The sequence below is a fragment of the Cyanistes caeruleus genome, chromosome 5 (genome assembly GCF_971803275.1).
Source record: "Cyanistes caeruleus chromosome 5, bCyaCae1.hap1.1, whole genome shotgun sequence".
NCBI classification, from domain to species: domain Eukaryota; kingdom Metazoa; phylum Chordata; class Aves; order Passeriformes; family Paridae; genus Cyanistes; species Cyanistes caeruleus.
Window position 1 is genome coordinate 16,094,864 of NC_141705.1, and position 26,288 is coordinate 16,121,151.

Here is a 26,288-nt window from a genome sequence, read left to right on the forward strand (position 1 = left end):
TACAGGTGTGAGAGTAGAAAGCAGTATTTTGTTCTGGCTTACTTAAGAAAAGGTCATCTGCCTTTCTTACAAGTTATCCCTTTCATAGGAAAGTGACTTGGAGCTCATGTTCAGTCATCTTTTAGCTTCTAATCATGTTAACTTACAGCCTTCTGAAGAACACACCGATATTTTCTAAGTGCACTCCGTTGTCTACCATTATTTTCCACTGCAGAAGGGAATTGGTTTACCTGAAAAATGGTTATCTGCTCCAAATTTTTGTACCTTTTTTTCCTCCAACTGACAGGAAAATTAAATTAATTACATCAGAAACTCAAACCCCTTAAGAGTATGTGTTTATTAGTCATCCATCACCAAGTTCCTTTGATATATCGGACCGCTCTCATTTATAAAATGTTTTATGAGCTTTCTGTAGCCCTAATTCAAAACTTTGAAAAAAAAAATAAAATAATTACATCCTTTTTTTTTTATTATTATACCTAGTTACCTTTGTCTCACCACTAGGATACAAGCAGAAATTCCCTTACAACTTGTTAAAGAATACTCAGCAGAAAACAGTTATTTTAATATTTTATAGGAGTGGAGCAGTGTGTTTAACAGAGAAACTTAATTTAAACATTAACATCTGTGTCTCTTTCTTTTACCTTTCCCTTCCTTCCACAGGTCAGCAGCTGTCATCTTTGCCCACCATCCCTCCCTAACCATAAAGGGATTAATAATTTCAGTCTTGCTTATATATTGACATAAATCTCAAAGTCACAGGGTTTTTGTTTTTGATGGTGGCTTGTTTTAGTTTGGTTCTACTTATATATTTGTTTTAAAATCTACTACTACAAAAATATGGAAAGGATTGACTATAGTATCAAACTACTGAAGCACTGAGATAAAGAAAAAAACAAAGTAAAAAAATCCCCCCCAAATACAAACACACAGACCAGTAATCACTCAATCACCTTTTTGCCACTTATACAAATGACAAGAAAGAAACCAAAAAAAGTAACTTTCTAGACAGAATACTCAAGACATAAAGCATGACAACAGAAGCAAAAATTATTATTTTTATTAAATTATTTATTAGGTCTTTATTCAAGCATTTCATTTTTCCTGTTTGTAACATCACTACAAAATATCTATCCTTAAAATACATTATTTGATAAAGCGTTGGCCAAATTATCAGGTAAAAAGAACCCGTTTTTCTTGCAGAAAAATTCTTGAGACTTAGTCTAGGACAGATTTTGTGTAGGAATGGAGCAGGAGGGGGCTTCTGTTGAATATGTTGTCTAGCTTGAATCCATTTCTTGCTTACAGCACTAGAAAAGTTCTCCTATAATAGAAAGTTCTAAACATTTAACTTAAAATACTCATTTTCTTTACCATATTGATTCAGTTCCCTGAGCAAACAGGAACCAACATACCAGAGATTCCAAAATGAAAGGGAGGAAATCCTCTATTTAGACTCCAATACAAATTCCAAACCATAGCTAAAATGATGCTTTTCCTTCTCTGCAAATCTTGACTCCAAGAACTAATGCAGCTGAGGACACTGCTGCTGCCAGCAAGACACGGTGACCAAAACTTGAAATGAGACTACAGAACCATGCCAGTTCTAACTGCTTACTTTCCACTTAGGATAAAAATCCTTGGTTTCAACTCTCAACGCTGTGCTTTATTGTGGGGATGAAGACAGTGATGAAATATAGTTTCAGTAAAATACACTGTACACCAAAGAACTAGCTGTAACATGAAGCAGTGACAAGCATTAAGCTGAATACAGAGAGGGAAACTGACATTGGCCATACCTCAGAGGCAGAACAAAAAGAGGAAATGTCGTGCCTCCCCCCCAATTGTTCACAATTTTAAAGAAAAGGGTGGCAGCCAACAGGGGTGGGAGGGGGAAGTGTTTGTAGGTTAAATAAAGACTGCAATTAGCATCAACTCTGAGTTCAGGTATTTATAAAACACAGCAAGATAAATGAGGTTCAATAAAAAGGGAAGCAGCTCTTCCATACCAATGTGCCCTTGCAGACCTGTAAACAGAGCAGCCCAACATGACACCTTTTACTGTACCTTCAGACACTGCCAAAATTAAAAGTAGATTTAATTTCTAATGTAGCAGATGGATATTCTGAGAGACGTGTGTTATTTATAATTTAAAAGGCATAAGGAAGACACTTCAGAAGTGACTATGCTGCTCTGTGGATAGGGAGAGAGAAAAATGCTTCCAAGTGACAGTTACTAAAACTTCATTTCTGTTCTCTCTAAAAAATCTCTTTGAACAGTAATCTAATCCCAGCTGCTGCACTGGGACATTTAAATATGGAATTGGTGTGAATATTTGTGTTCTTCAGACTGCAGCTTATGCTGCCTTTCTTTTTCCAAGACTCTACATCAGAGCTACACAGATACCAACTGTTACTCAGATCAGTGCTGGCAATAATTTGACCAGTTCATAGCTTGTATCCTTAGAGAAGGAAATTCAGAAGGAGGAAGACACTGTAAAAGAAGATTACATCCAGCTTGGAAAAATGCTCACGACTTCCTCATTTGGTATCAATTTAAGTGTTTTACAATATGAGGAGAAAAATGCCCAAGAATAAGACATAGAAACAGCTGTCACTTTCAGAAAACCATGCCCCTAAAGCATGTGACTGTTTCTTAATTATCATTTTAAGATTTGCAAGAGGACTAAAAAGTCTGGCTATTTTACCTAACAAGTTTGGAATTGTTAGACAAATTCTTTTTGTCTACATGAAGGCCTAGTCAGATGTTCGCTGAACCACAGATAAGTCAAGTCCACAGTGAGTCTGTAACAATGAATAGGTCACAACACTGTTTTACTACTCTGCAGTTTCACACATCCAATCAGCACTTAAGAGAAAGGCTAGGAGTCAACTGAAAAATAAACAGGTCTTACATGCTTCCTGGACTATCAAAATCAAAGAACATTGGGTTTTCCGCTAAGAAAAGCTGTTAGAAAAAAACAGTTACCAGAAAACACCAGTTCACCGAGGGAAAAAAAAAAGAAAGAAAGAAAAAAAAAAAAATCCATGAAAACATTCCTAGCCTGATGGGTTTTTGAGAAACAGAAGTTTAGGATTCTGTGTTACACCATGTGTCTACTGCAAGCTAATGAAGTCACAAGCCTTCAGAGCATTCCATGAAACTGATGCCTGACACAAAGTTCTACAAGGAAGAGGAATTTCAGAAGAGAATCAGTTTCAAGGGAATTTTCAGTTTCTTTTCAATTTCTATTCCCCACAAACAGCTTTGAAATTATGAACTGGAGAAAAGTCATTCATTTCTCCCAGCAGATTTATCTTCCTCTTATTCAGAAACTATTTGCTATTGAGAAACTATTTATTGGTTTCTATTATTTAGGAAGTTTGAAATTGACTAAAATCCTGCAACTAGATTACAGGGAAATCAATTGACACTTTTCTTACCTGCTGAAGCTCCAGAAGGAACGGCTTGTATCAAGCTACCAAACTATAATGCAGTGAATGAACTATCAACTCTATAAATCTCAGTGTTGAATTCCTTAAAATATTTATTTTCAAACATATCATTAACAGAAATGCTGAAACCAGATCATTAGAAATGTTTTAGTAATCCTAGAAGTACTACAATATTAGCATGAAATGAATGGAACATACCTTTTTAAGAGTAGTTAATTTCTTAAATTTGTTTTAAGATCACTTTTCTGCATTTTGTAATACTTATGCCATATATTTTCACCTTTTAATTTACAGTTTATTTTTACAAATATCTAGTTTTAAAAAAATTCACCAACAACACCCCCCAAGCCCCTCTAACAGCCATCATTTTTTAATCCAGGCACAATCTGGCTTTGTAAATTAGACAAAATTTAGAGCCAGCAACATGTTAACAAGAAACTGACTTTTATCAGTTAAAAAAACTTCACTTCAAATAATTTTTTTTTACTATGCCTACTTTCTCTAAAAAATATTTTCTGGTGCTCAAGGTTAAAATTGCAAGTGCCTCGGATCCTCCTGTTAGATTGAAAGAATTCAGCTAAACTGTGATTTCAAACCAGCTCTTAAACATGCCCAGTGAATAACAAAAAAGATGGCATTCCTCAAGGCACGTAGGCAGTGTATCCCAGCTTACAGGCCATGGACAGCCAGCCTGGAATCTGCACCATTTAAGTCAGCATCTGTTGAACTTGCAGAATACACTGAAATTAATAGACAAAAGTTTCCAACTGTTTAACTTTTCGTTAAGAAGCCTGAATCCTTTCACTTGCCCCTGGAGATAAATAAAGCAGAAATACAGAAAGAAAGATTTTAAACACAAATTTTAGCTTCACACTGGGCATTTTCGTCAGCCATAAGGCATCACATATAAGTAGAGAACAGGAAAAAGTCTCAGGGATTTGCTTTTAGTATTTGACACAATTCAAAAGATTAAGCAGGCATGATTGGGGTTTAGATTTTGGGTTTTGTTTTTTGGTCTGGCTTTTTTTTCTTTAAGCAATTAGCATGCATCTGTAAAAACTTTTGATAAACCTCCCCCCAGTCATTAAATGACACAAGATAAAGTAGAAAATGGCAAGCTTCAAAGTGTGGGACATGAATTCATCTGCAGTGGAACAGAATTCATATAGCACTCAAATTCAACCACATACTACATATAAGAATTTACTGGGAGATATTTTTAACAGTTTTGTATTAAATTTCTGATTAGACTATAAAATTCACATTACTAACAACTGTCCAACCAGAGTTGGGGAGCAGGGAGAATGCCACAAAGGAAAACCAGATACATTTTTTAAGTACCTAGTGGTAAGATTCTGAATACTTGAATCATGTTGGGAACAGACGAGTTCTTACACAAGGCAGATGGGTTTAAACAGTAGCTATCCTGTCTTAGCAACACTCTGTTCTTTCTGTATTCCAGCACTGTCTCTTTCTTAGCAAAAGCAAACATTCATTATTTCCATAGACAGTAATTCTCACTTTTAAATTTGTTAGTCTGCTTTAAAAACAAAGAGATACCTCTTCACTTTATACTATGCAAAAAAGGGAAAAAAGTGAATGTCCCTATTTTATTTCTTAAAAAAACAACTTAGCACAAATTCTGCACTAAGATGAAGCAGCTGAAAAAAAAAAAAAATTCCAATCAGGTGTTTTGGGGTTCATTTCTTTTTCTCCATAAGAACCATATTATAAGATAAACAGAACAGGCAAAATCTTCAGCAGAGTTCATTATTCCACTCACAGTTTAGAGAGTTTCTTTGACCCAAGACAGCCATAACCCATTGCTCCCCACAAGTCTCAAGAAAAAACAAGAAACTTCAGTACTCAGAGCTAATCTATAAATAGAGTACTTTTCCATCTTAATGAAACAATTTATAAAGACAACTGCAACCACTTAGGGAAGCCAAGCAAACTTGGCAAGCAAGGTCAAGAAATATATGAATAGGATTTCTTAAATGACAGGTGTGATTACAGTCTGCATTTCCAGCAGGAGGGAAACTTCAGCAAGAATCAGATCAATCTCAGTACCAGCATTGTGGAAAACAGTATAAAATTACTTATCTGGTACCAAATTTCTTAAATCAGTCTCACAGGTCAAGATAACTCATATCTCTCACACAAAGAGCAAAAAAAATATTACTTATCAGAAAGGTTGAGAATGAAAGAGGAGAAAATGCTTGATTGCCACTTGAGATGCTGAGCACATGAAGCCGTGAAGTATCCAGTTTGCAACTACCCTGAATGCTACTTAATCAGGTCAGTTAAGGGCAGGTGGAAAAGTGCAGCACCACACAGAGCAAAGGAGAGTTAACAGCTCTTCAAATACACTATCCAAATTACAACCAAGTAACTACTCTCACAGACAACAGTAGAAGAGGCTGTTCTGGCTCTTCCTAGTATATGATGCTGGTGGCTGAATGAGGCAGACAAAGTGAACGATTCCATTCCTCAATCCGAAAAGATGTCAGGATCTCCCCAGGCAATATGAAAGAGCAGGAAATTACTTCAAGTTACATCAAGTAGCAGCTGTCAACTACAGTATGAGACAACCTGGAGTAAAGGCTTTATGAAGCCAGGTGTGGGTCAGCAAAACCCCTTCCTGAACCACTGGACAAGTATTCTTAAAGTCAGCAATTAAGAGACATATGAAGCAAGTAATATTACGGACTTCAATAACCTGAATTTATCATGCAAGTTTTTTCAGGTCACACTACAGTGTGTTTCTCTCACAGCTTTTTTTCCTTCAGTGTAACTGCAGAAAGCATTGACTACTTAAATACAAAATACATGAAATTTTCAGTTCAGTCTTTGAAGGTTTGTGGGACAAGGAGTGCTTGCCAGAGATTATGACAATAATTTAGACAAGACTGATTTATAGACAAACACTTGCTCAAAAACTCTGCTATTTTAAGATTTACTAAACAGTTTATCTCTGATATGAATTCTCCAGTGAAACTCTGATGTTTGCAGAGAAGCTCTAGCTTTAAGAAAAAGCTCTCTTCTGAGCAAGTGACACAGTGAGGTACTAAGGACCCGGGGCTCATCTACGGTTGCTTCTGAGGGCTGTGCACAAAGTTGATCTATGGTCAGTGCTGAAGTGCAGTTTTTCACATCAGCACTAAGTGCAGAGCCTCTGGACACTTCCAATGTTTCAAGGCAAGAACTGACACCATAAGTTCCAAATGGACCATTTCTTATTAAATCCTATTTTACTAAGGTAGAACCCATTTGTTCAGGAGTCTATTTACTTCGACAAGGATGCAGATGGGAACAAAAGGTATTTTCCAATATATCATAACCAGTCTGATGGTCCTGTAGAAGAAATTCTTTCTGAGAAGGTATATGAAGTTGGCATTTCAAAAGTAAGGCCAGTATGAGTTTAAGGTAAGGTTTGCTGTTGCTGTTTAAAAAGCAGTAAGGGATTAAGCAAACTTCAGTAAGGCACCTAAGAAAAACAAGAAAGACAAAAAATCAAGAGCCACCTCACATTTCTGAGGTCCTCAGCTGTGAGGGCTTGCTAACATGGAAAAAGGAGTGTTTTTGGACTCCACTACAGCAGACTGGTATAAAATGCTTATGGCATATACATCAGTTACAGTTAGGACAGATGTGTTGTCATGGTTTAGCCAGCTTAAACACCCATTGACATCTCAAGACAAAACTTCATCAAATCTGCAGCGAACTGTGCATATAAAACAGGCACAGAACTGACAAAAAATGAGGAAGGCAAGAATAAGTAATGTTGAAGGAGATGGTCTAGTTTCAAGAACACTATTTCCTTAAGAGTAAGTGTTACCTTGCTAAATGCATTTAACAAACAATTAAAAGAAGCATTAAAGTACACCAGAAGTTGTCACTCATTGCATCAGCAGAGAGCATGATGTAGGCCTTAAAGATAAACAAATGACATTCCATTTCACATCTAATTAAATGACGTGCAGGAACATACTTGTAATGAAATTATCAGAGATGCACAGTTGAAATTACTTTGACCAAAGGATCTCACTTCCTGATAGATCACAGGATAACTATAATTGAACAAGATTTAGGCATCAACAGAAAGGGGTGTGGCAGGGCTTCGATCAGGAGAGCTTGAAACTCTCTAAATATTACAGGAAGATCTTCGACCTCAACTCAAAAGCCACAACACAGTGGAACACACAACAGGTGGCAAAATTCCCAAGTAAATAGAGATCATAGAACAGCTTTGCTCGGACTTGAAAGCTCCTCTATTTCCAGTCCCCTGCTATGGGTAGGGACACCTTTCAAAATGGCAGAAGTGAGTTTATAAACCTTGTTTCCCCAACAGCCACTGTACTGTACCACTTTCAAGTTTTTAGTCAAATACTACTCATGAAAATTGAAGGATGGAGAGAAGGACAGAGATGGTCCAGGAAGAATTAAAAAAAATTAAGGAGCATGTACCAGAATCACAGGTAACTCCACAATCACTATATTATTTAGCTGATAGCAAAGCAAACTTTTGAGACAGTTCAAAGCCCATACACAGAACAATCTAAGCCAGCAGTAAAACTCAAACAGATTCTATTTTATTTCCCCCTCATCAGTGGCTAACACCAGAATGACCTACATCTGAACTAAGGTCACAAAACAGTAGCCATTTGATAATCCTCCCCCATTTTCAGATTACGGGGCTTAATAGCTACACTTAAGTGAAGTCAGATCTTTGCATTTAGCTGGGCCTTGCTGTGGCACGCTCTGTTCTGTGAGCCAAACTGCCAGCTGCAATCACAAGCAGAGCTCCTTTAAAGGAGTCTTCTATAATCTACATTATATATGGCAGCAATACTAATTAATAGTTAATCAAAAGATGTTCAGCACTTTTACACCAGTAGCATTTTAACCTGGCATTACTAAATGGTGTAGTGCTTCTAGAATAGAAAATAAAACTTTCAAATAAGATATACAAAGCTTTTTGACAATAGTTATGAAAAGGAGGAGCATAGTCAACCCTAGATTAATTACACTGCTCTTTGACTTATTAGTGGATCATCAGACTAGAAATGCACTAAAGCTAAATATTCCATAAAATTTCATGAAAGTGGAATTATGACAGTGAGAGCTATTATTCACATGTAAGACTAACTAGCCTTCAATTAAGATGATTTGAAGAAGCTGGAAACTGTGGAAGGATGAAGATAAAGACTTAAAATCTGAAAAATTAGCCTTTTTGAAATAAACTAGCAATATTTTACAATAGAACACACTGAAAACTAGTAATTTGCCACGGAACAGCACTCTGAACATGAGTAATCAATCCCCAGATGCCTCAAAAGCTAGGATGTCTCATAATTGGATATCAGAACTCTACTAAGTTATAGAGAAATTGAAAGCAAGGAACATACTTAAAGAGGTCACAAATTCAGTAAGCTTTCATTGGCCAATAAACTTAAAAAAAAAAATTTAAAAAATAGGAAAAAAAAAAGTCACATCTAGAGGCATTAACCCAACTTACCCTCCTGCAATACTACAAATGCTGCTATGGAGATACAAGCCTGGATGCATGTTGAGAACCAAATACAAGAGCAGTAACTGATGCTGGGAGAATTTTGCCAAGAATGGGACGTTTATCTAAAATGGGGTTAATCCAACTTCTCAAGATACTACACAGGAACCTGGACTGTGCCAGAAGTAAAAACAAAAAAAACCAACAATCCTGACATGTGGCTCTTTGATCTGCAAAATGACATGCTGCTGACCACGCCCCATAAAAAGGAATTCAGCCTCCGCAGCTCAGTGCATTTCCACAGATTCAGAGTTCTCTGCTCTTTGCAATACATCTTCTGTGTCCTTACATGCTCAAACAGATGAGCCATTACCATCCATCTTCCCTCCTCTCCCCTCACTTCTTCCTGGCTTCTTTATGCCTTTACTGAATGGAAGGAAAAAGTGGTAGATTAGCAGTGGAGAAAGAAGAAACGTATCACATAACAACTTTATACCCCCAAACAGGGTTGTGTTTGATTTTGGTTTTGTTTGGTTTTGTGTGCTGTGGTTTTTTTCCTAATGTACGGTAGCCAAATTTAGAATGTCATCTTGCTTTTCAGAAGTTTGATACTATACATGTGAACCACACCAATTCAGTTCTGTTCCAACCTCTACTAATGTTCCAACTTATCTTATCAAAGCTCCCACCAAGCACATTGAAAAGAGCAAAGTTCAAGAATAACATAAAAGACAGTAGTTCTAACTGGGACGAAGAATTTTAAGTTAGTGAAGTCTATAAAGCTCCACCTGACCTCTGCACTTTACATAAACACACAGAACTCTAAAGGTTAGAACAACAACTTTGTTTGAAGCTCTTATACTTGAGTCATATTCAAGAAAAAGGGATTCATTGTAAGCATCTACTCAAAACACCCATATAATGTAGCTGAAAAATAAAAAAGGCAAGGGTGGAAAAGGGAACGAGGTACTAATTTTTCCCATTTTAGCTGTAGGCACTACAAGCCGTAGCTATTTGACAGTAGCTGGAATACAGCTCTTCAACAGCATACACTGATCTGATAACACATACCTATTTTTATTTCCCTTACATAGCAAGGCAGCTTAGGAGACTCAACTGACAGAAAACCGACCCAGAGCAACAACAGGAAAACAATTTACAGTAGGCTCCCCAGACTAACTTAAAACTGAAGGACAGTTCACTGTTACACCAATCAAGTTCTACTACAAAGGGAGAACAAGTGGAAAGAGCTTACTGTTAGTCATACTGTATTCTCTCTCATCAAGAGTCTTGTTGGTTAGGACACTCTCCGGTCAACTTACACACTTCAAACACACAAAAATATTGCTAAAATAAGCAGTTGCTAAATATCAGAAGCCTCGTTCTCCCCACTAAAGCTACTTACTTACACTTGACTCCAGTGAAAAAACAGGTACATTGTAAACCTGCATGGAAAACCAATCCAAGTTAAACTAGATCTGACCTTTTCTTCTCCCTCCTGCCACGTTTCCCCTCTTGTTTTCTAGGTTAGTATTAAGATAGATTAGTTTTACAGTCTAGTTTGTTGAACTAAATGAATCCTCATACCAATCAACATAAATCTTGAAGGTACATACAGTGAGTTCAGAAAGAAAATCAACAGTATTATGTTATGCATCAGCAAAAAAAAAAATCCCCTGAAAGTTACCAACCTCAAGCATTGGAGTACACAGTTGCTAAATCAAGGGAAGAACTGAGAGGGAGTTGCAGTGACTTTATTTGCACTCCATGGTTTTGGTTTACACAAGTTCCAGCTTAGGAAATTCTCAGTGCCTATAAGACTATCAGAGTTTAAATTTCACAGCTCTCTATCAGCACATAAAAAGTAAATAGCTACCATATAAGAACATACAATAAGAAAGTTCAAGCTATGCCTAGAAACACTGACAAAGATTACAGTAGTTCCTGGAACACTTAAAAATTGAACTGCTTCCACATACCAGTATCTAGACATAGGGAGCACCAAAAACAATCACAGGTTTTATCAACACTACTGAAGATATGTGTATCTGCTTGCATGGCCAGCAACACATTTCTGTTCCATGTGCAAAGAATTCAAACCAAGCACTGCATGCATGCCACACAATCCATGGATTAGTCTATGTAACAGGTACAGTTTCACCTTTCATAAAAATTATGCTCCACAGATCCTTACAAATGCAGGTTCTCAAGGGATCAGTGAATTAGTACTGCATCCACAGCTAAATACACAGAACTTCCTCCCTCTGCCTTTTCAACTAAATCTCTCTAACTTTTCTTGTGCTGTTTTCACCACACAGAAATTTCTCTCAAGAGTCAATCATAAGATAGCCGTTCAAAAACACATGACAGCAGTGGGCAATTACTTCTTTCTGAGAGAAAACTTATGAGTTTAAATGCATTGTGAGAGGATACAGAAAAGAAGCAAACAAAGATAGTCCAACACAAAACAAACCCCACGTGTTTTCTCTTACTTCAGTCTAAAGACAGTTAATGCAATACATACAATGCAGCAACTTCCAATGACCTATATACACACACTGACCATTTTTTCCTCTTTTGTTAACCTGATTTGTTCAGGGAAAATTGGGATGGTATGTTTGGTACTGTGTTCCATTCCTGTCAGCTAAACCAATCCAGTGGCTCCTTTCTGCTATTACCCATGCTGCTTCTGTTGCAAAGGCCCATTCCTACCCTTGTGCTAGCAGCAGGAGCCACCAGATTTTTATTTTAATTTTTTTTGCGAACCCTCAATTCCGTCATTTGACCAGATACTGAGTCAAAGCAGGTCAGATGCCATCAGGGTCCAATGAGCGCTGATGCAAGCATCCAAGAGGTATGAACATGTAGTCAGAATTGCAATTACTCCATTCTAGTAACAGTTCAAGGGACTTGACAATGCAAAATGGCCCTTTATTGCATTTGAAAACTGTGGTTCACAGTAAGTGATCAATGCTAATGCCCACTTGCATACCTGACTTTGTAATACTAGCTTGAGCTATTCCCTTACATGCTACCATCTTCCTGCATTGCATCAAAAACTGCCTGTGAACTTGTGTTATGGTTGAGATCTAGATTTAATTCCTGTTCTTCCTCCAACATTTGCAGTAACTGAGATTACCTCCTTGATCTGCTTCACGCTGGAATCACACCAAGGGTTTCACATCACAGCTCAAAGCACAGCAGATCCACAGGAACACCTTAAACCGAAAGTATTACTGTCCATCATATTGGATGATGGGACTATGGCTATAGCAGGCTTGTTGGCTGTTTAAAGACGCTGGAGTGCCAAGGAAGCAAAAGAGTTCGAAGCAGGTATCATACTGAAGTCACTATTGCATGCAGTCTGTTAGAGGCCTGACAGGTGACAGAGCACTAAGCCACCATAACAATCATCAGTAGAAACACAAGAACATTAGAGATGTGTAGTAAAATAACTGGTTGTCCCACTACTACCATGGCAACCATAGAAAAGCACCTGTAACCATGGTGGTATTACAAAAAAAAAGTGACACTAACTTGCTGCAAAGTACTTACTACATGGAAAGTGAAAACACTGCTGCATATTGTGGAATAAAGATATGAGGTATTTAATGCAGGACTGTTGCAAGTGTGGGGATACCACCAAATATAGCAGCTATAAGTCTTTTGTCTGGTGGGGATGGGGGGTATTTCTCTTCTTGGAAATTGCTCTTTTGAGTCAGTTTGTTCAAAAATAGCAAGCTGGAACAGCTAAAATATTAAATAACAAATACTAAAAAAAAATTTAAAAAAATTAAAAAATTAAAAAAAAAATCAAAGTCTAGATCTATCAAAACAATTACATACACTAATGCATCCTAATTTTGAAAGAAAAAAGTCTGAAAAAAATTAACAAGAGTAAAGGAGTATTTGTATGCTAGATTTCACAAGCATACAAAAATGGATTTTCACTTTGATCAAATTTCACTTTTCATAAGAAAGAAATACCAAGTCTATTTCCTGTCAAACGTGTGCCCTTGAGCTACAGCAGAGGAACAGTAAAACTTCTGCCCTTCCCCCAAATAGCAATGTATTTTTTTTAGAAAAAGTAGCAATAATATTTTAATCTTTCACTGAAAATTAAAGTTTTACTTAGACACTGTTATATTTTCACAACACACTGCAGGGTCCTAGCAAGATTCCAACATCCACGGTTGGAACTACCTGGCACTTTCCATTAAAAAGCCCCATATTACTGCTCCAAGCCTCACCCACAGGCTACTGTGATAACACAGCAAAAAGCCTGACCCTGTGCTTGAAGCTTTCTTGCATCCCAGCCATTACTTTGTCTCTCCCCTGTGCCTATTCATGAAAGTAACAGGAAGGAACTCAGAGTACTTGCCAACACTCTACCAATGAAGTTCAAATGAAATTGGGGAATGGGATCAATTACTGCTTGAGAAAACCTGCATAAATACTGTTTTTTAAGGCTGATCACAATGCTAGACTTACAGCTCCATACTGCCGAAGCCTCTCAATCCAATGGAATAGAATTAATCGATTCACATTACGAAGTTCTAATGAAGAGCACCAGAGAGCACTTTTTAATCCTTCTGATATTCACATCTATAAAACATCTTGCAATTTAAACCACCACAGAACTCGGTTACTAGCCAACTCAGGTACTTCAATTCTGAGCTTTCTGGCACTTTTCTATAAATACACAATCTAGAATTAGGGTATTTTGTGTTAGTTATGTCACAAAGACTGTACCTAGGACAAAACATACCAGTGAGCACTGCTGGTAAGTAGAAGCAGTACTTGTTAGCACGTACTATACAGCTGTAAGGAGACCAACAGAACTGAGATCTCCAGGTGTTTTTTAAGCGCATCAAGTTTTGAACTCTGATCGAGTCATGCAAGAGTTAGGAACACCCAATAAGCACAAGTCTAAGCATCTTAGGAATGTCAGTGCTCAACATAACACACACAAAGATTTCCAGCTGAACAGATATTTTGTACCGAATACCTATTTCCAATTTCTGTTAATATACTCCATTCATTTACAATGTGGAGTCTTTTGTACCTTCAAGTATGTTTAGATACCAAATAAACAAATTTTCAGCAATGTCAGTGAAATTTTATCACTGCTTTTCTTTATGAATCCTTTCAGTGTTTGAACATTTTGATATGAGACTTTAAATCATATTCTGAAGGGCACAAATTAATGTATTAGGCTGGCAAACCCCAAGCTTTTACATAAATGCATGGGCTTTAGAGTTAAGTCTGCAACCAGGCTTTTACCAAGGAACAATTCAGCAACTGAGCCCTTCAAGTGGAAGTCCCTAACCATCACTAGCCCTCCACTGAATATTATTTCAGTCTCACTGTTGTAAATATAAACAATGTTCACTGTGAGCCTCAACCACTGTCTTGGAGGTGTTATCTCAGGATCAGTTTACCACTTCCATAAAGAAAGAATGATGAGGGATCCTTGACATGTAAATGATTTCAAAGTGTTCAATTAATTATACTACAGAAATGCCAATATCAAATTTAGTATCAATACGGTAGATGACACAAGACATCAAAATGAAGTTGTTCATCTGAAAAGTTCAATAACTGGGGGACTACTGCATTACCATATTGTTCTTCTCACTTTGCTACAAACATACAACTTTTGAGAAGAGTGCCAAATCCATCATACTCCTTCCTCCACCATGCTGCCATTTCAGCCATCACCCCAAGCATTGCTCAGACCTTCCAGTTAACACTAACTTTGTTACACTCTCCAAATCTTTAGGAATACTTAGTGAGAGCAACAAACCATTTTTACTATAGAAGTTATTTTTAGCTACTGTTAGAGCCTATTTTACAGAATTGAATGCAACAGAATTTCAAAGGAGTAAAGGGAACCCCCCCCCCCGACAAAAAACCCCCAGCCCAAACCTGTTAAGTGTACTCTACCTCCATTATCCTGACTACTCACTTTCTTGCCACTTTGTTTACACTCTCTCTCTGATAAGGGCTGCTCAACAGGCCTGCCAGGTAACAGTTCTTAACTGAGATAGCTCTTGACTAACTATTAAACCATAACCTATGTCCTTTCTCCTTAGCAGTTGCTAGCAATTGCAGGGCTCCTTTCTATTAACTGAATTTTAAATCACGAATGTACAAAGAAATAATACTCTTAACTTTTATTCCAAAAAAGAGAAAGCTGAATGCAAAGCACCACCATAGTGCAATCAGTATAAAATATAAGTAATTACATGATAGTTTTGCACTTTGAAATTCTCAGTTAAAGGCCAACCCAAAAAGCAACTCTGAAGAAGTTCCCTAAAGCCAGGAGATCTGCCCAGCAGAGGACTCAACCTATTGTATTTCTTTACACGTCTTCTCAGTGTGGGTTGTGCTGTGCAAGTGTTTCTCAAACACATCTGACAGTATACAATTACCACCCGATGGTTCCTTCAGTCATCCATTCCTTATCAGACTTCTGGGATTTTAGCTTAAACTTTTAAGTGAAATGCCATTAAATAACAGGCAACCACAGGAACTGCCACTTGTGAGAGACAGCCATCCTCAGATTTAACGCCTTATCACAGCATCTATGCCAATAATCTGGCTCTCTTATATATCCTAATTAAAATGTGTTCTTTCTGTTGGAAGCATTATATAGTGTAGTAGTGCATAGAAAACACTGTTTTCTAAACAATACTATAACTTGGAGGACTAAAAAGACACTGCAAGCACACAGGGGCATGTTAACATACATACAGGTGTTATAACAGGTGTTTACAAATGCTATGGAGCAACACAGCAAGATCAAGAAGCTTGTGCTTATATGCAGCAGTTATCACGTTACTGAAAAATGTAAAAAATCCACGAACTCGGGCAGTGCTAATTGCTAATAAATACAGGTATACCAGCATGTTATACCTTGTTATACCTATGTCACTTCTTTGCTCTTGTCTCAAGTGCCCGCAGAAACACTGAATGAAGTGCTGCTCACCCTCCCAGCCACACTAGATGCGTTTCCCCGCTCAGCCATCGGGGAGGATCGGCTCTGACTCTAACACTCGAAGATCAAGGATTCTATTTCCCCAAGAAGGGAAACGTCTGTTGAAACAATACAGATAAGCAGTTCCTGGCCTCAGTGTTCACACCCCCCCTCCCCAAAACAAACAAACAAACATCCCCACCGAAGCGCCCGCCGCCCCGAGGCGGCACAAGTGCCAAATGCCAGGGACAGGGGCCGGGGCCGGGAGGGGAGGCTGCATTTGCCCGGGTGGAGCGCAGCGGGAGCAGCCCCGGTCCCGGGGCTCCTCCAGGCGGGAACGCCGCCGGTGCCCGCGCGCCCCCGGCAGCCGGACACGCGCGGGGGAGGCACGTGACCCGGGAAACCTCCCGGCACGAGAGCCACCGGGGCAGCCCCGCGGGCGGGGGGGGGAGAGCGGGGGGGGGGGGGAGAGCTGCCGTCGCCATGACAACTTCCAGGGGGAGGGAAAACTTCAAATCCCAACCGTCAGTGCAGGAGCGGCTCCCTCTTAAAGGCGCACGCACACACAGACACACACACACACAGAGGCGGGCTCCCTTCCCCCCTCCGCCCCCCAGGCACTGGCGATGGAGGAGGAGAGGAGGGGGGCAGCCACCGGCGCTCACCGCGCGAACGACGAGGAGCCGAGACAAAAGGACCCGAGCCGAGAAAGGCTCTCAGTCAGCAGTGACGGGAGGGACCCAGCGGCCCCAGGCAAAGCCGTAACACCCACCCTCTACTGCCCGGAGGCTACTTAGGACCTTCGCTCTCCCCTATAGACCCCGTCTCCGCTCCCGCCCCCCAAGAAAGCTGCCGGAGCCGCTCCTGCATCCCCGCTCCCCATCCCCCCCTCCGCCCACCCGACAGACCTGGGCTCGGAGAGCCTCGCCCGCCCCGCTGCCCGTTCCCCTCTCAGACCCCGCTCGCCGTCTCGTCCCCTGCCCCTTGGTCCCCCCCGCTGCAGCCGGGACACGCCGCCGCCCCCTCTCTTACCCACACAGTGCATGAGCCGGTGCCGCCAGGAGTCGAGTTCTCGGCGGACTCCCCTGCGCTCCGCCGTGCAGCGGGGGCTCCGGCACTGGGAGGCGGCGGCAGGAGGAGCGGGAGCCGCGGCGGCCATTCCTTCTGTTCCCTTTTCCATCTGCCTCTGACCTCACGCCCGCTCATTTACATACGAGCGCGCGCTCCCCCGGCTCCTCTCCCTCCCCCCCACCCCCCTTTGCCTCGTCGAGCGCGCGCCCGCGGCCCCTCTTCCCCCCCTCCCTCAGCATCCGGCGCGGGTAGCGCGCGCGCCGCCTGGCGGAGTGACTGACACGCTTCCCCGCTCCCCGCGGTTCTCCGCCCCGCTGCCCGCCCTGTCCGGGTCCCGGTTCTCCTTCACAGACCGCGGGCCGAGCCGACAACCGGGCCGAGAACCCACAACCCTTCCCTGCCCACCACTGCCCCGCTGCCCATCTATTTCCCCCTGCCTACAGCTCCCGCAGGGCAGCGCGCCACCTGCTCGGGCCCGGCCAGGGAAGGCGGCAGCAAGGCACGCCGGGAGCTGTAGTTCGTTAGGGAGGGGAGCGGCACCGCCCCCGAGGTTCTCCGTGGGTGGGCAGCACAGCCGGCCTGCCAGCGCCCCACGCCTCACAGTGCCGGGCTTAGAACACCTCAAAAGTCTCGTCTGCATCGTATGGTTTGTCCTGGGCGCTGCTTACAGCGGAGCTCCTGGCTCAGGTGCCCCGCCGCCTCTTCCAGCCCCCCTCGCCCACGTCTGCCCCGGGGCTGCCGCCAGCTCGCTCCCCTTCCGCCCCTGCCACCGCCGCACGGATGCGGCTGTCACATAGAGCTGTGCTTTCCGAGCCAGCTCGCCAGATTCACTCCGTAAGGGGATTTTCAAAGTTTTCTGAACTGCTGCCCGGTTAACCAGTCTGTTTTCAACGGCTTTGCTTTCAGTCCAGTTTTTATGGGGGTATTGGTCATACAGAGCCGGACAGGGAGGTTTGCTGGGGACTGGCGTCACACAGCGTTATCTTCCGCCACCCCTTTGGAAAAGACTAGAGTGAAAGCTAGGAGCCAAATCAGTTCAGTATCTGGGAGCACGCCTGAGAAGGCTTACTATCAACCTATGAACTGAAGTCAGATTAAGGTAACTGCAAGAAAGTTAACACACAAACGTCAGATTGGATTACTTGGAGCATTTGACGACCGCTTGGACGGGCAGTTGTGCTGCTCTGCACAGCCACCCTCGTGTTGTGCCTCCAGCACAAGACACATATCCCTCCGCACCAGTCTAATGTGACAATCGCTACCCATGTCTTGCAAGAGAGCAATTAGCAGTATTTAATTCCCTAGACAGAAGAATCAAGATCTGCAGTTTTCTCAGATCCTGGTGTGTCTTTGAGTGCCTCCTCCTCCCCCATGCTCTCCTTCTTATACCAGACTTTGTAAGCAGTGTCACTTCAGCAAGAAATTATATTTTCTGTGCTTAATTGGAGGTTGCAATAGAAAATAGGATTTAATAAGGCCATAGAAAAGACGAGGTGCCAGTGCGTCCCCTTACTCCCCTTTATCGGCTGAAAGTGCAAAGCTGGAAAGAGCCAAATCACTGCATCAAATTTTCTCGTTCTAGAGTAGCAGCAGCAATACTGTGTCAAAACTGCAGAAGAGCTTCAAGTTTGAACAACAAAGGGGAAGTTATTCCCCACTCATTCATCCCTCTGCATATCTGTGTAGACTGTCAGAAGCAAGGTTGTGTAGGAGTGGATCCCTTACCACCTTTTAGCGCAGCCTTTCAGGAGAATGGCAAGACTGGAAGTGCAGATGTGAAGGCAACCTGTTGCTTCCTGTAACTTTTCATCTTGATAGCCAGCAATAAATAAGCAGCAACTTACCAGTCTCCTTCTTCACCTCAGGTCTGTTGCAAGTACCTTGGGTCTCATACTGGCCTTCCAAACAGCAACAAAAATTTTTGCTCTTACCTCAAAGAAATGGCAAAACCCAAGGCAACTCAGCGAAGACAAAACCCACACAAACTAAAATGTAATCTTAGCTGGATAATGCATCAGTTTCAAACTAATAGTGCCTTTCCTGTAAAATCTTTTTTTTTTTTTTTCTTTTTTTTTCTTTTTTGTCATAATACTGGTTAAAAACAAATCTGTCGTGAATTGGCTTCTACTGCAAACGTTACCTGATGGATATTTCCATCTGAACATCATAAAGATGTTCTTTTTTTTATGGGTGAAGGACACATTCAGGGATTGCTTGTAGAGGTCCCTGAAGTTCAGTTTTGCTTCCATTGGAACAAATAAAACTTTGGGAACAGATGGCAGATCACATAATATTTTTGTAAAGAAATTTCATAAAATAAACTTTGTCACTTCTGTAAAACAGCTAATTGAGCTTAATGAATTCAACACAGAAGAATTTTAAATGAATGGTGTTTAACTGAATCCCTGAGCTTATGTGACGTCAATCAGTCTCATAGGGACACAAATGTGCCACATCTGAAGAGTTTTATTTTGATTTTCTATGATTAAGTAAAGAATAGGGAAGGAGCTACACTCCCCCTCTCGTTTTGTGAAATTAACATAGTTTTTTTGCAGTTTCAAGGTTTCTGCAGTTTGAGACACTTCTCCAGGCATGAATGGAGAGTAACAAAACTAAAAACCTTGGTGGGCAGATTCAAAGAGAAGGATGTGAAAAGGAGAAAGAAAGCACTTCCAAATGAATTTTTATAATTGCCTAGGTTTTGAACTCTTAGTCCTTCTGAAAATACAGCTTAGAAATCAGATATGCTGTAGAGACTAGTTTTGCACCACTCCCTCCCCTGGAGATGTTTTATTTTTCCAAACAAATTTGAACCAGGTATGCCAAGGATCCTGCTTCGTCAATCTTTCAGGGATACTATTTTTACATTAATGGTATTGGCTTTTCTTCTCTATGCAAATGACTTTCCAACTAAGAGATTACTTCTTATGTGGATTTGCACTTGATTTTATAGAAATATTTCCAGTTTTCTGAACAAGTGTTGGATCAAAACTCCAAGGCTGATTGAGGGCAGAAGCTGAAGCAGTGAGGGGTAGTTTCAATTTGGTTAATTTTAGCTGCCTGCCCTAGCTAATTTTTATGGGATCAGAGTGCTAGTTACTTAGAATTATAACTCCAAATGGCTCCGGAGACAAAGTCCAGTACAACTTTTTTTGAAGCTACAAGAATTATTACTGCTGTTCTTCCTGTATGTTTCATCTCATGTTAATTTGGGGATAAAGAGTAATTAAAACAATGATGCTTACAGTTTGATACCACAACCCCATCAAAATCTGACATTTTGAATTAATTTTTGAATTAATTTTTTTAACACATCAGGAAATTTAACTGTCTTATTTAAAATTGCAAAATTTTTCATCACCAAAACCTCTTTATAATTAGTCCCTAAAGGTGAAATTCACTCCTGTACAGACAGCTTTGCATGGCTCTTTGTCATATAAGTACTGCTTTATGGAAACTGGGGGCAATGATGAAGTGTAATTAAAACAGTCTAACTTGTACTGTCAAAACCTTGTAGCTAGCCTTTTGCAGATGCAATCAGTGGCGAGCTCCTCTCTCACCTCTCTCACATGAATGCAATTTGTAAACCTTGAAATTGTGTCTTGGTAAAACAGAAAGGGTTAAACAATTAATTGTGTGATAGATACATGAATGAATATTGAAGATAATAATTGATACTTGAAAGATATACTTCAACAGAAAATAGAAGGGTGGAAATAATGACACTAGAGGATATTTCACCATAAACACTGACATGATCATTCTTTTTCCTTCAGCAGAGGCAGCTGGGCCAGCAGTTATAGTGCAGTACAGCGAGAATGCTGTGAGAGGGGCCAGCCAATTATCTATCACTTCCATATCTGTGGCAAGCAGTACAGCCCAGGTAAAAAGATCATCCCTAATCTAGTAGTTTAGACTTTGAATTTTCATGACAATCTCAATCACTGCAAAGATACACAAAAATATATTCATAACCCATTATTGCTGATATTTGGGTTAGGGATCCTGTGAGTCTTGAAAGTTAAATTCCAAATATTTCTTTGAATTGTCGTAAGTTCTAAATGAAAATGAAGGGAAATGAAGGGAAAATGAAAGAACAAACTCTAATAGGAACAACTGGGAAAATTTCCATTTCACGCACGAGTGCAGAATGAGCTTTTTAACAGGGGAGAATCATCAGGCAACTTCAGCTCTCCTTATTGGCTTTTGGATCACCAAGAAGAAGTACTAAGTATTCCAGGTTTACATATTTTATATCTCTATGCTCATATACAATCCAAAATAGTTTACAAATGGTGATGGGTGAATAGACTATAATTTAATATCAAATATCTTACAGATGAAGAAAGAAATTATCTGTTTACACCTGCAATTTCAGGATATGTAGAATATTGTGAGTAGGAAGCGATCCATATGGATCATTAAGTCCAACTCCTGGCCCTGTGCAGGAAAACTTCCAGAATCACATCACACATATCAGGTACATCTCAATGTTTTAGTGTTCACTGTCTGTGTATTTCAGTAGAATATACAATTAAAAATACTTCTGTCTCCTAATTACAGGGTCTGCTTTTGCGATTCTCATTGGCATTAGCTGATTCCGCTGCCTGTATTTCTGTTCCTGTTATTGACCTAATTCTAAGTACATGAAATATGATTATTTCAGGCAGATGACCATTTTTTACAAGCATCTTTGTCCTTTGTATAGGAAGGTAAAAAATGAGAATATGATTCTTGTGTTCTAGCAGTAATGTTCTTAGATCTGTGAGCACCTAACTAGGTGAAACAAAGTTTGTATCTGAGCGGATGCGCTCTTATCGCATCATCTAATTAGCTTAGTGAAAAGCAAGCAGGCTTTCAAGAACACCAATATTCTTCATGTCCTGTCTACTTATATCAGCTAGTTTAGCTAAATAGAGATGTCACTTACATACATCAAACCAGCCTTGTTTGTAACAAGCTAGCATTATAATGAAACTCTTCAATAAATGTTTATAAAATAGATGCACTTGGTTTTATGTGGGTAACTAAAACATGAATAGAGTTCTCCATTATATACCATTTTAGAATATACAGAGAAATTTTCATAGGGTATTTTCAGGTCCTTGTTTATTGTTACTGTTTAAGACTAAGGATCTGGTGATACTGGGGCCAAAGGGTCATGATCTCATCACATGCATGTTCTGCTACACAAGAGAACACATGTATGGAGGCTGCATTGTATTTAGACAAACTCTTAGAGACAGAAGAACAATCACACAACTTTTATGGTGAGCTGAGCACACTTGATCATAGTAAAATAATGTTACTTTACAGAACAGTTCCTCAAAGCAGAGCTATGTTTCAGTATGGTTGAAAAAAGTGTGACTTTAAACAACACAGGCTTGTAAGGTGAAATGAAATATTAATATGCAACTATATGAAAGACTCCATGGTGTTATATTATAAAAAACAAGAAGAGAAACTTTTGTTCAGTTCTAATTTAAAATATTTATTATTCTCAAAGTGCTCTTATGAGGATGATCTTGTTTCAGTACTGGCAGAAAAAGGTGTGTTAGTGAAAACAGTCAGTTTGAAATGCCAGAAAATAACAAATTACTCTACTGTAGATTAGACTGCTGTTTTAACATGTCATTATTTGACTATTAAAATTAAATTTGGAGGGAAGGTAAAATCCTATATATACTCCTAAGTGATGTCTCTATAGTACTATCTATCAAATATGGCTGTTTTTCCTTTAATTTAAACCATTATCCTATGTTCCACACAGCGAAGTAATGTCACTCACTCCCTCTAAAGTTTCCCATGTGGCCAAGTAATTTAAGTATGCCATCACCAGAGCAACTCTGCAGCTAAAAATATACTGCTATTAAATCCAGAGAGAATAGATCACTAATTGCAGCTTAATATTGGAGATGGACGTGAAATACTGAGCTAGCCATCACAGAATGCACTAGTAACCCAAACTTGTGTTATAATTGAAAAGACAACTGTTTATATCTTCATGAATGACTCTTATAATTACAATAGCTAAGAACTTGCTAAAGCTAATTAAGATATGGACTGCTACTTCCATTGCAGACTTCCATTGCTTAATTATTATTTATCTAAGAAAGAAGTGTTTTTCCTAAAACCTACCCTTCCTTGTGTGGAATGTCGCACTGGGTATGTTTCCCTGTATGAAAGTTGAACCAACAGAACATGTGACAAGATACAGCATGTGTGGAACATCACAGGAGGTGGTTCCTTCTCCCTGAAGGATTGCAGTATAAATGAAGGATTACATAAGCAACACGTTCTCAAGCTGGCTGTTCCATGAGAGCCATTGCCAAGGAAGAAGAACATAGGGTATCACCTACTAGGTCTCTACCATCTCCCCAGGAGTGTGAGTCAGTGATGAGGAAGGTGTATGCATGTAGCAGGTTTTTGGTTTAACTGCAGAAATTCATATTTTGGAGTCCTTTGCATCTCTTTCCAGCTGCAGTTTCCAGAATAGGCTGACATTTTATAACCAACATCCACTTCAAGTGGTAGTCACTTAGGTAAGGCAGTTTATTTTCTGTAACATCACTTGCAGAATTATTGCCTCTTGAAGTAGAACTATTTATTGAATTGATTTAGAACAACTGTTTTTATTACATCTTTAGGCTTCATCTTATTAATTTTATGTATAACCTTTCTTTTAGCTGAATTGCATGTAGTTTAGGGTATGTTCTGAATCCCCCACTGACCTCCCCTTTCCCTCTTTTCTTACTAATTCTGTATCTTCATTCTCAGTGTAAACTTCTTGAATTGGAAAAAAGTAAAAGAGAAGAAGGAATATTGTGTATGAAATTCACTATCCTTTTAGCAAAATAAGGAGAGTAACATGATTTCCTCAAACCCAAAATAAGTTGAAACAAAAGGACCTGGTTATTGTTGAAATGCAACTCTTTCTTTCAGTAGCTAGGTCAGTCCTGTGGGGTTTTGTTTGCTGTGACCTTAGATTTCTTCACATAACCGCATTCTTGAAATATTTTGATTTTTGTATGCTGGTTCTCAATAAGTATCTTTTCATGTGATTATAATCAATCTCAGTAGTGCTGCCAGTGTACTGAAAATAACATTTCTATTTTGTAAAGGCAGTTAATTCAACATAACCAAGATGTTCTCTTATTTTCCCTTTTTTCATATTGAGATCTTAAAATCAAATATGGATTTTTTTTTTCATGTTATTTCTCAAGTATTTTTTTCCAAGTTTATTATTTTCTTACATTTACCATTTTCACATTAATTTTAAAGACTGTTTTTGCATTAGGCTAATTCAAACAAAGCAACAGAACTAGTATAGATTCATAATAAGTAAAATAATCCCCTCAGCTAATAAAAAAATGAAGTCACAGTATGCTGACTATGACAAATTGAACAGCTCTTCATTGGATTCCTGCTGAGAAAAGTGGACAGCAGGGGTGATCTACTGCAGATCATAAGAAAAGGTGTGATATTTCTGTTGTCATTTCTCATAATTTGGCCATCCTTGGAAAAGCCTTTTTCATTTCGAGTATTCATGGTTTGAGATGCAAAGAGAAGTAATCCTTTCCTTCCCTATCTTGGGCAAGGCAATTTCAAATAAAATCCAAACATTTTGAGGGTTTCTTCCTTTTCCTCCTCTTGTTCAAAATTTAAGTGTTTAATTTCTCACCATTTGCCATGAAGGATGTTTTCACAGCTAGATATCTATATTCCCTGGCAATACCTCCCCATAGTGCAGAACTAGTTGGCTGAGAAGCTGGTGTGCAGCTCTTCAAAGCCGTGTTGGGATCCCTCTCCTTCAAGTTTGGGCCCAGTGCCACAGTGATTCAGATCTACTCCTCCATCCATTCTCTCTAGTCGATTACATTCCATTTTGCATTTTTTCTTGTCTTTCTGCTTAGGGCCGAATCAAGGTATGTTTTCCACCTTTTCTTGACTATAATGTTTACAGTTGCTTTCAAAGGAAAGCCAAGGGGCTTCTGTCTTCTTGTTCTAGAGTCTTGGGCTTAAAGAAACAACAGGGTTTGCAATGCTAGTGTTAGAGCTGACAATATTTTGTTCTTTAAGGTAGAAACTCTATCTCAACTGTAGTGTTTTGCTGTTAAAAATTAAAAAAATTAAAAATTAACCACTTAAATATTACACAAATATTTTTGCAAGCCAAAGCTGTTCCATTACTTCATCAGATTTGGCTGACAAGGTTTCATAGTGACTACTTTTCATACCCTTGTAATAAGCCTTTCCTATTTAGATTATTTCCCATATTCTTAGCCTTTTATGCATTCTCACAATCAGCTTTTCCTCAATATTTATCATTCAGGTGTTTCTACCTTAATATAGATTCTAGTGAGATACTCCATCAGACTGGAGAGTCAAAGTGCTCAGAATGTCTTAAGCAAGCACCATTTGTTGTTGATAATTTAAATGGGCTCTAGTCTCTCATTACTGTATCTACAGGTCTATGAAACTGGAAGAGATTTAACAGAAAACTCATTGTAGAAATTGCATAAGCTTTTAAAAGCCAAACCAATTTTGATCTCAAATTCTGTGCCCAGAGAAAGGATAACTGTAACAAATTTCCTACCTCTGTGCAGTTACAAAATGTTTCTTAAATTCAACCAAACATTTCTCCCAGCCAATTCTCATCTTGCTGCTTTTTATCTTTGCATAACTAAATAAAATCACAGCATTCTGAGGTTTGGGTTGTTTTCCCTGGGACAACACTCTCGGTTATTTTCAGCTTCACAAAGCATTTGGTTAGAGCAGCCATACTTTCTCTTGTTAAAGATATCTAAGAGGACTGTGATTTTTAAAGAGCTCCATGTGTACCCAATTATGAAACCAATTAATTTAGTCAAAGATTAGATTAACTGCCATCTGTGGCCTGATTGTTTCATAAATTTGAGTACTTCTGATCAAAGTTGTCATAAACAGTCTTACGCAGCATGTGACAAATCAATGTCAGCCAAGGATGTCTCCATATGAAGAGAGTTCATTATTAAGTGTTCCATATTATTACATAACTTCTATCACCATTCTTTACGGCATATATTATTTGGGATATGTTTTATTTGTTTCACTAGAAGTGAAACCGTGGAGCTTGCTTATAAAATAATGCCACTGTTACTTATGTAATAGATAATACAAAAACCATGTCTAGGATGAGACGATAGACATACCCACAGTGGAGGACAAAAGCTGAGGGGAGGGCATGAAATAAAGCAAGCTGGAGAAACAAATAAAGCAGAAACATGAACTCAGA

General features: G+C 39.4%; 1 protein-coding gene and 2 long non-coding RNA genes across 7 annotated transcripts in view; 1 reads left to right on the forward strand and 2 right to left on the reverse strand.

Annotated features, from left to right (window-relative positions):
- LCORL (ligand dependent nuclear receptor corepressor like) overlaps nucleotides 1-17,238 on the reverse strand; it is an 84,626-nt gene extending 67,388 nt beyond the window's left edge. For 4 of the 5 annotated variants that reach the window (XR_015287127.1, XM_086890183.1, XM_086890182.1 and 1 more), the window contains exon 1: nucleotides 16,976-17,238. Coding sequence is in view for 4 of the 5 variants with exons in the window: in XM_086890183.1 (XP_086746309.1) it covers nucleotides 16,976-17,123 (148 nt within the window). In the remaining variant the exon portion in view is untranslated. The remainder of the gene's footprint in view (nucleotides 1-16,975) is intronic. The other variant, XM_086890185.1, reaches the window with a different exon arrangement.
- A 22-nt stretch (nucleotides 17,239-17,260) lies between these two features.
- On the forward strand, nucleotides 17,261-22,014 carry LOC111928157 (uncharacterized). The gene is made up of 4 exons (XR_015287135.1): nucleotides 17,261-18,879; nucleotides 20,791-20,897; nucleotides 21,354-21,494; nucleotides 21,578-22,014. It is a non-coding gene; the product is annotated as an uncharacterized LOC111928157 (long non-coding RNA).
- Nucleotides 22,015-22,187: 173 nt separating this feature from the next.
- Nucleotides 22,188-25,754, reverse strand: LOC147652945 (uncharacterized). The gene is made up of 2 exons (XR_015287137.1): nucleotides 25,611-25,754; nucleotides 22,188-25,031 (listed from the first exon to the last, which is right to left on the reverse strand). It is a non-coding gene; the product is annotated as an uncharacterized LOC147652945 (long non-coding RNA).
- Between the last annotated feature and the right edge of the window lie 534 nt (nucleotides 25,755-26,288).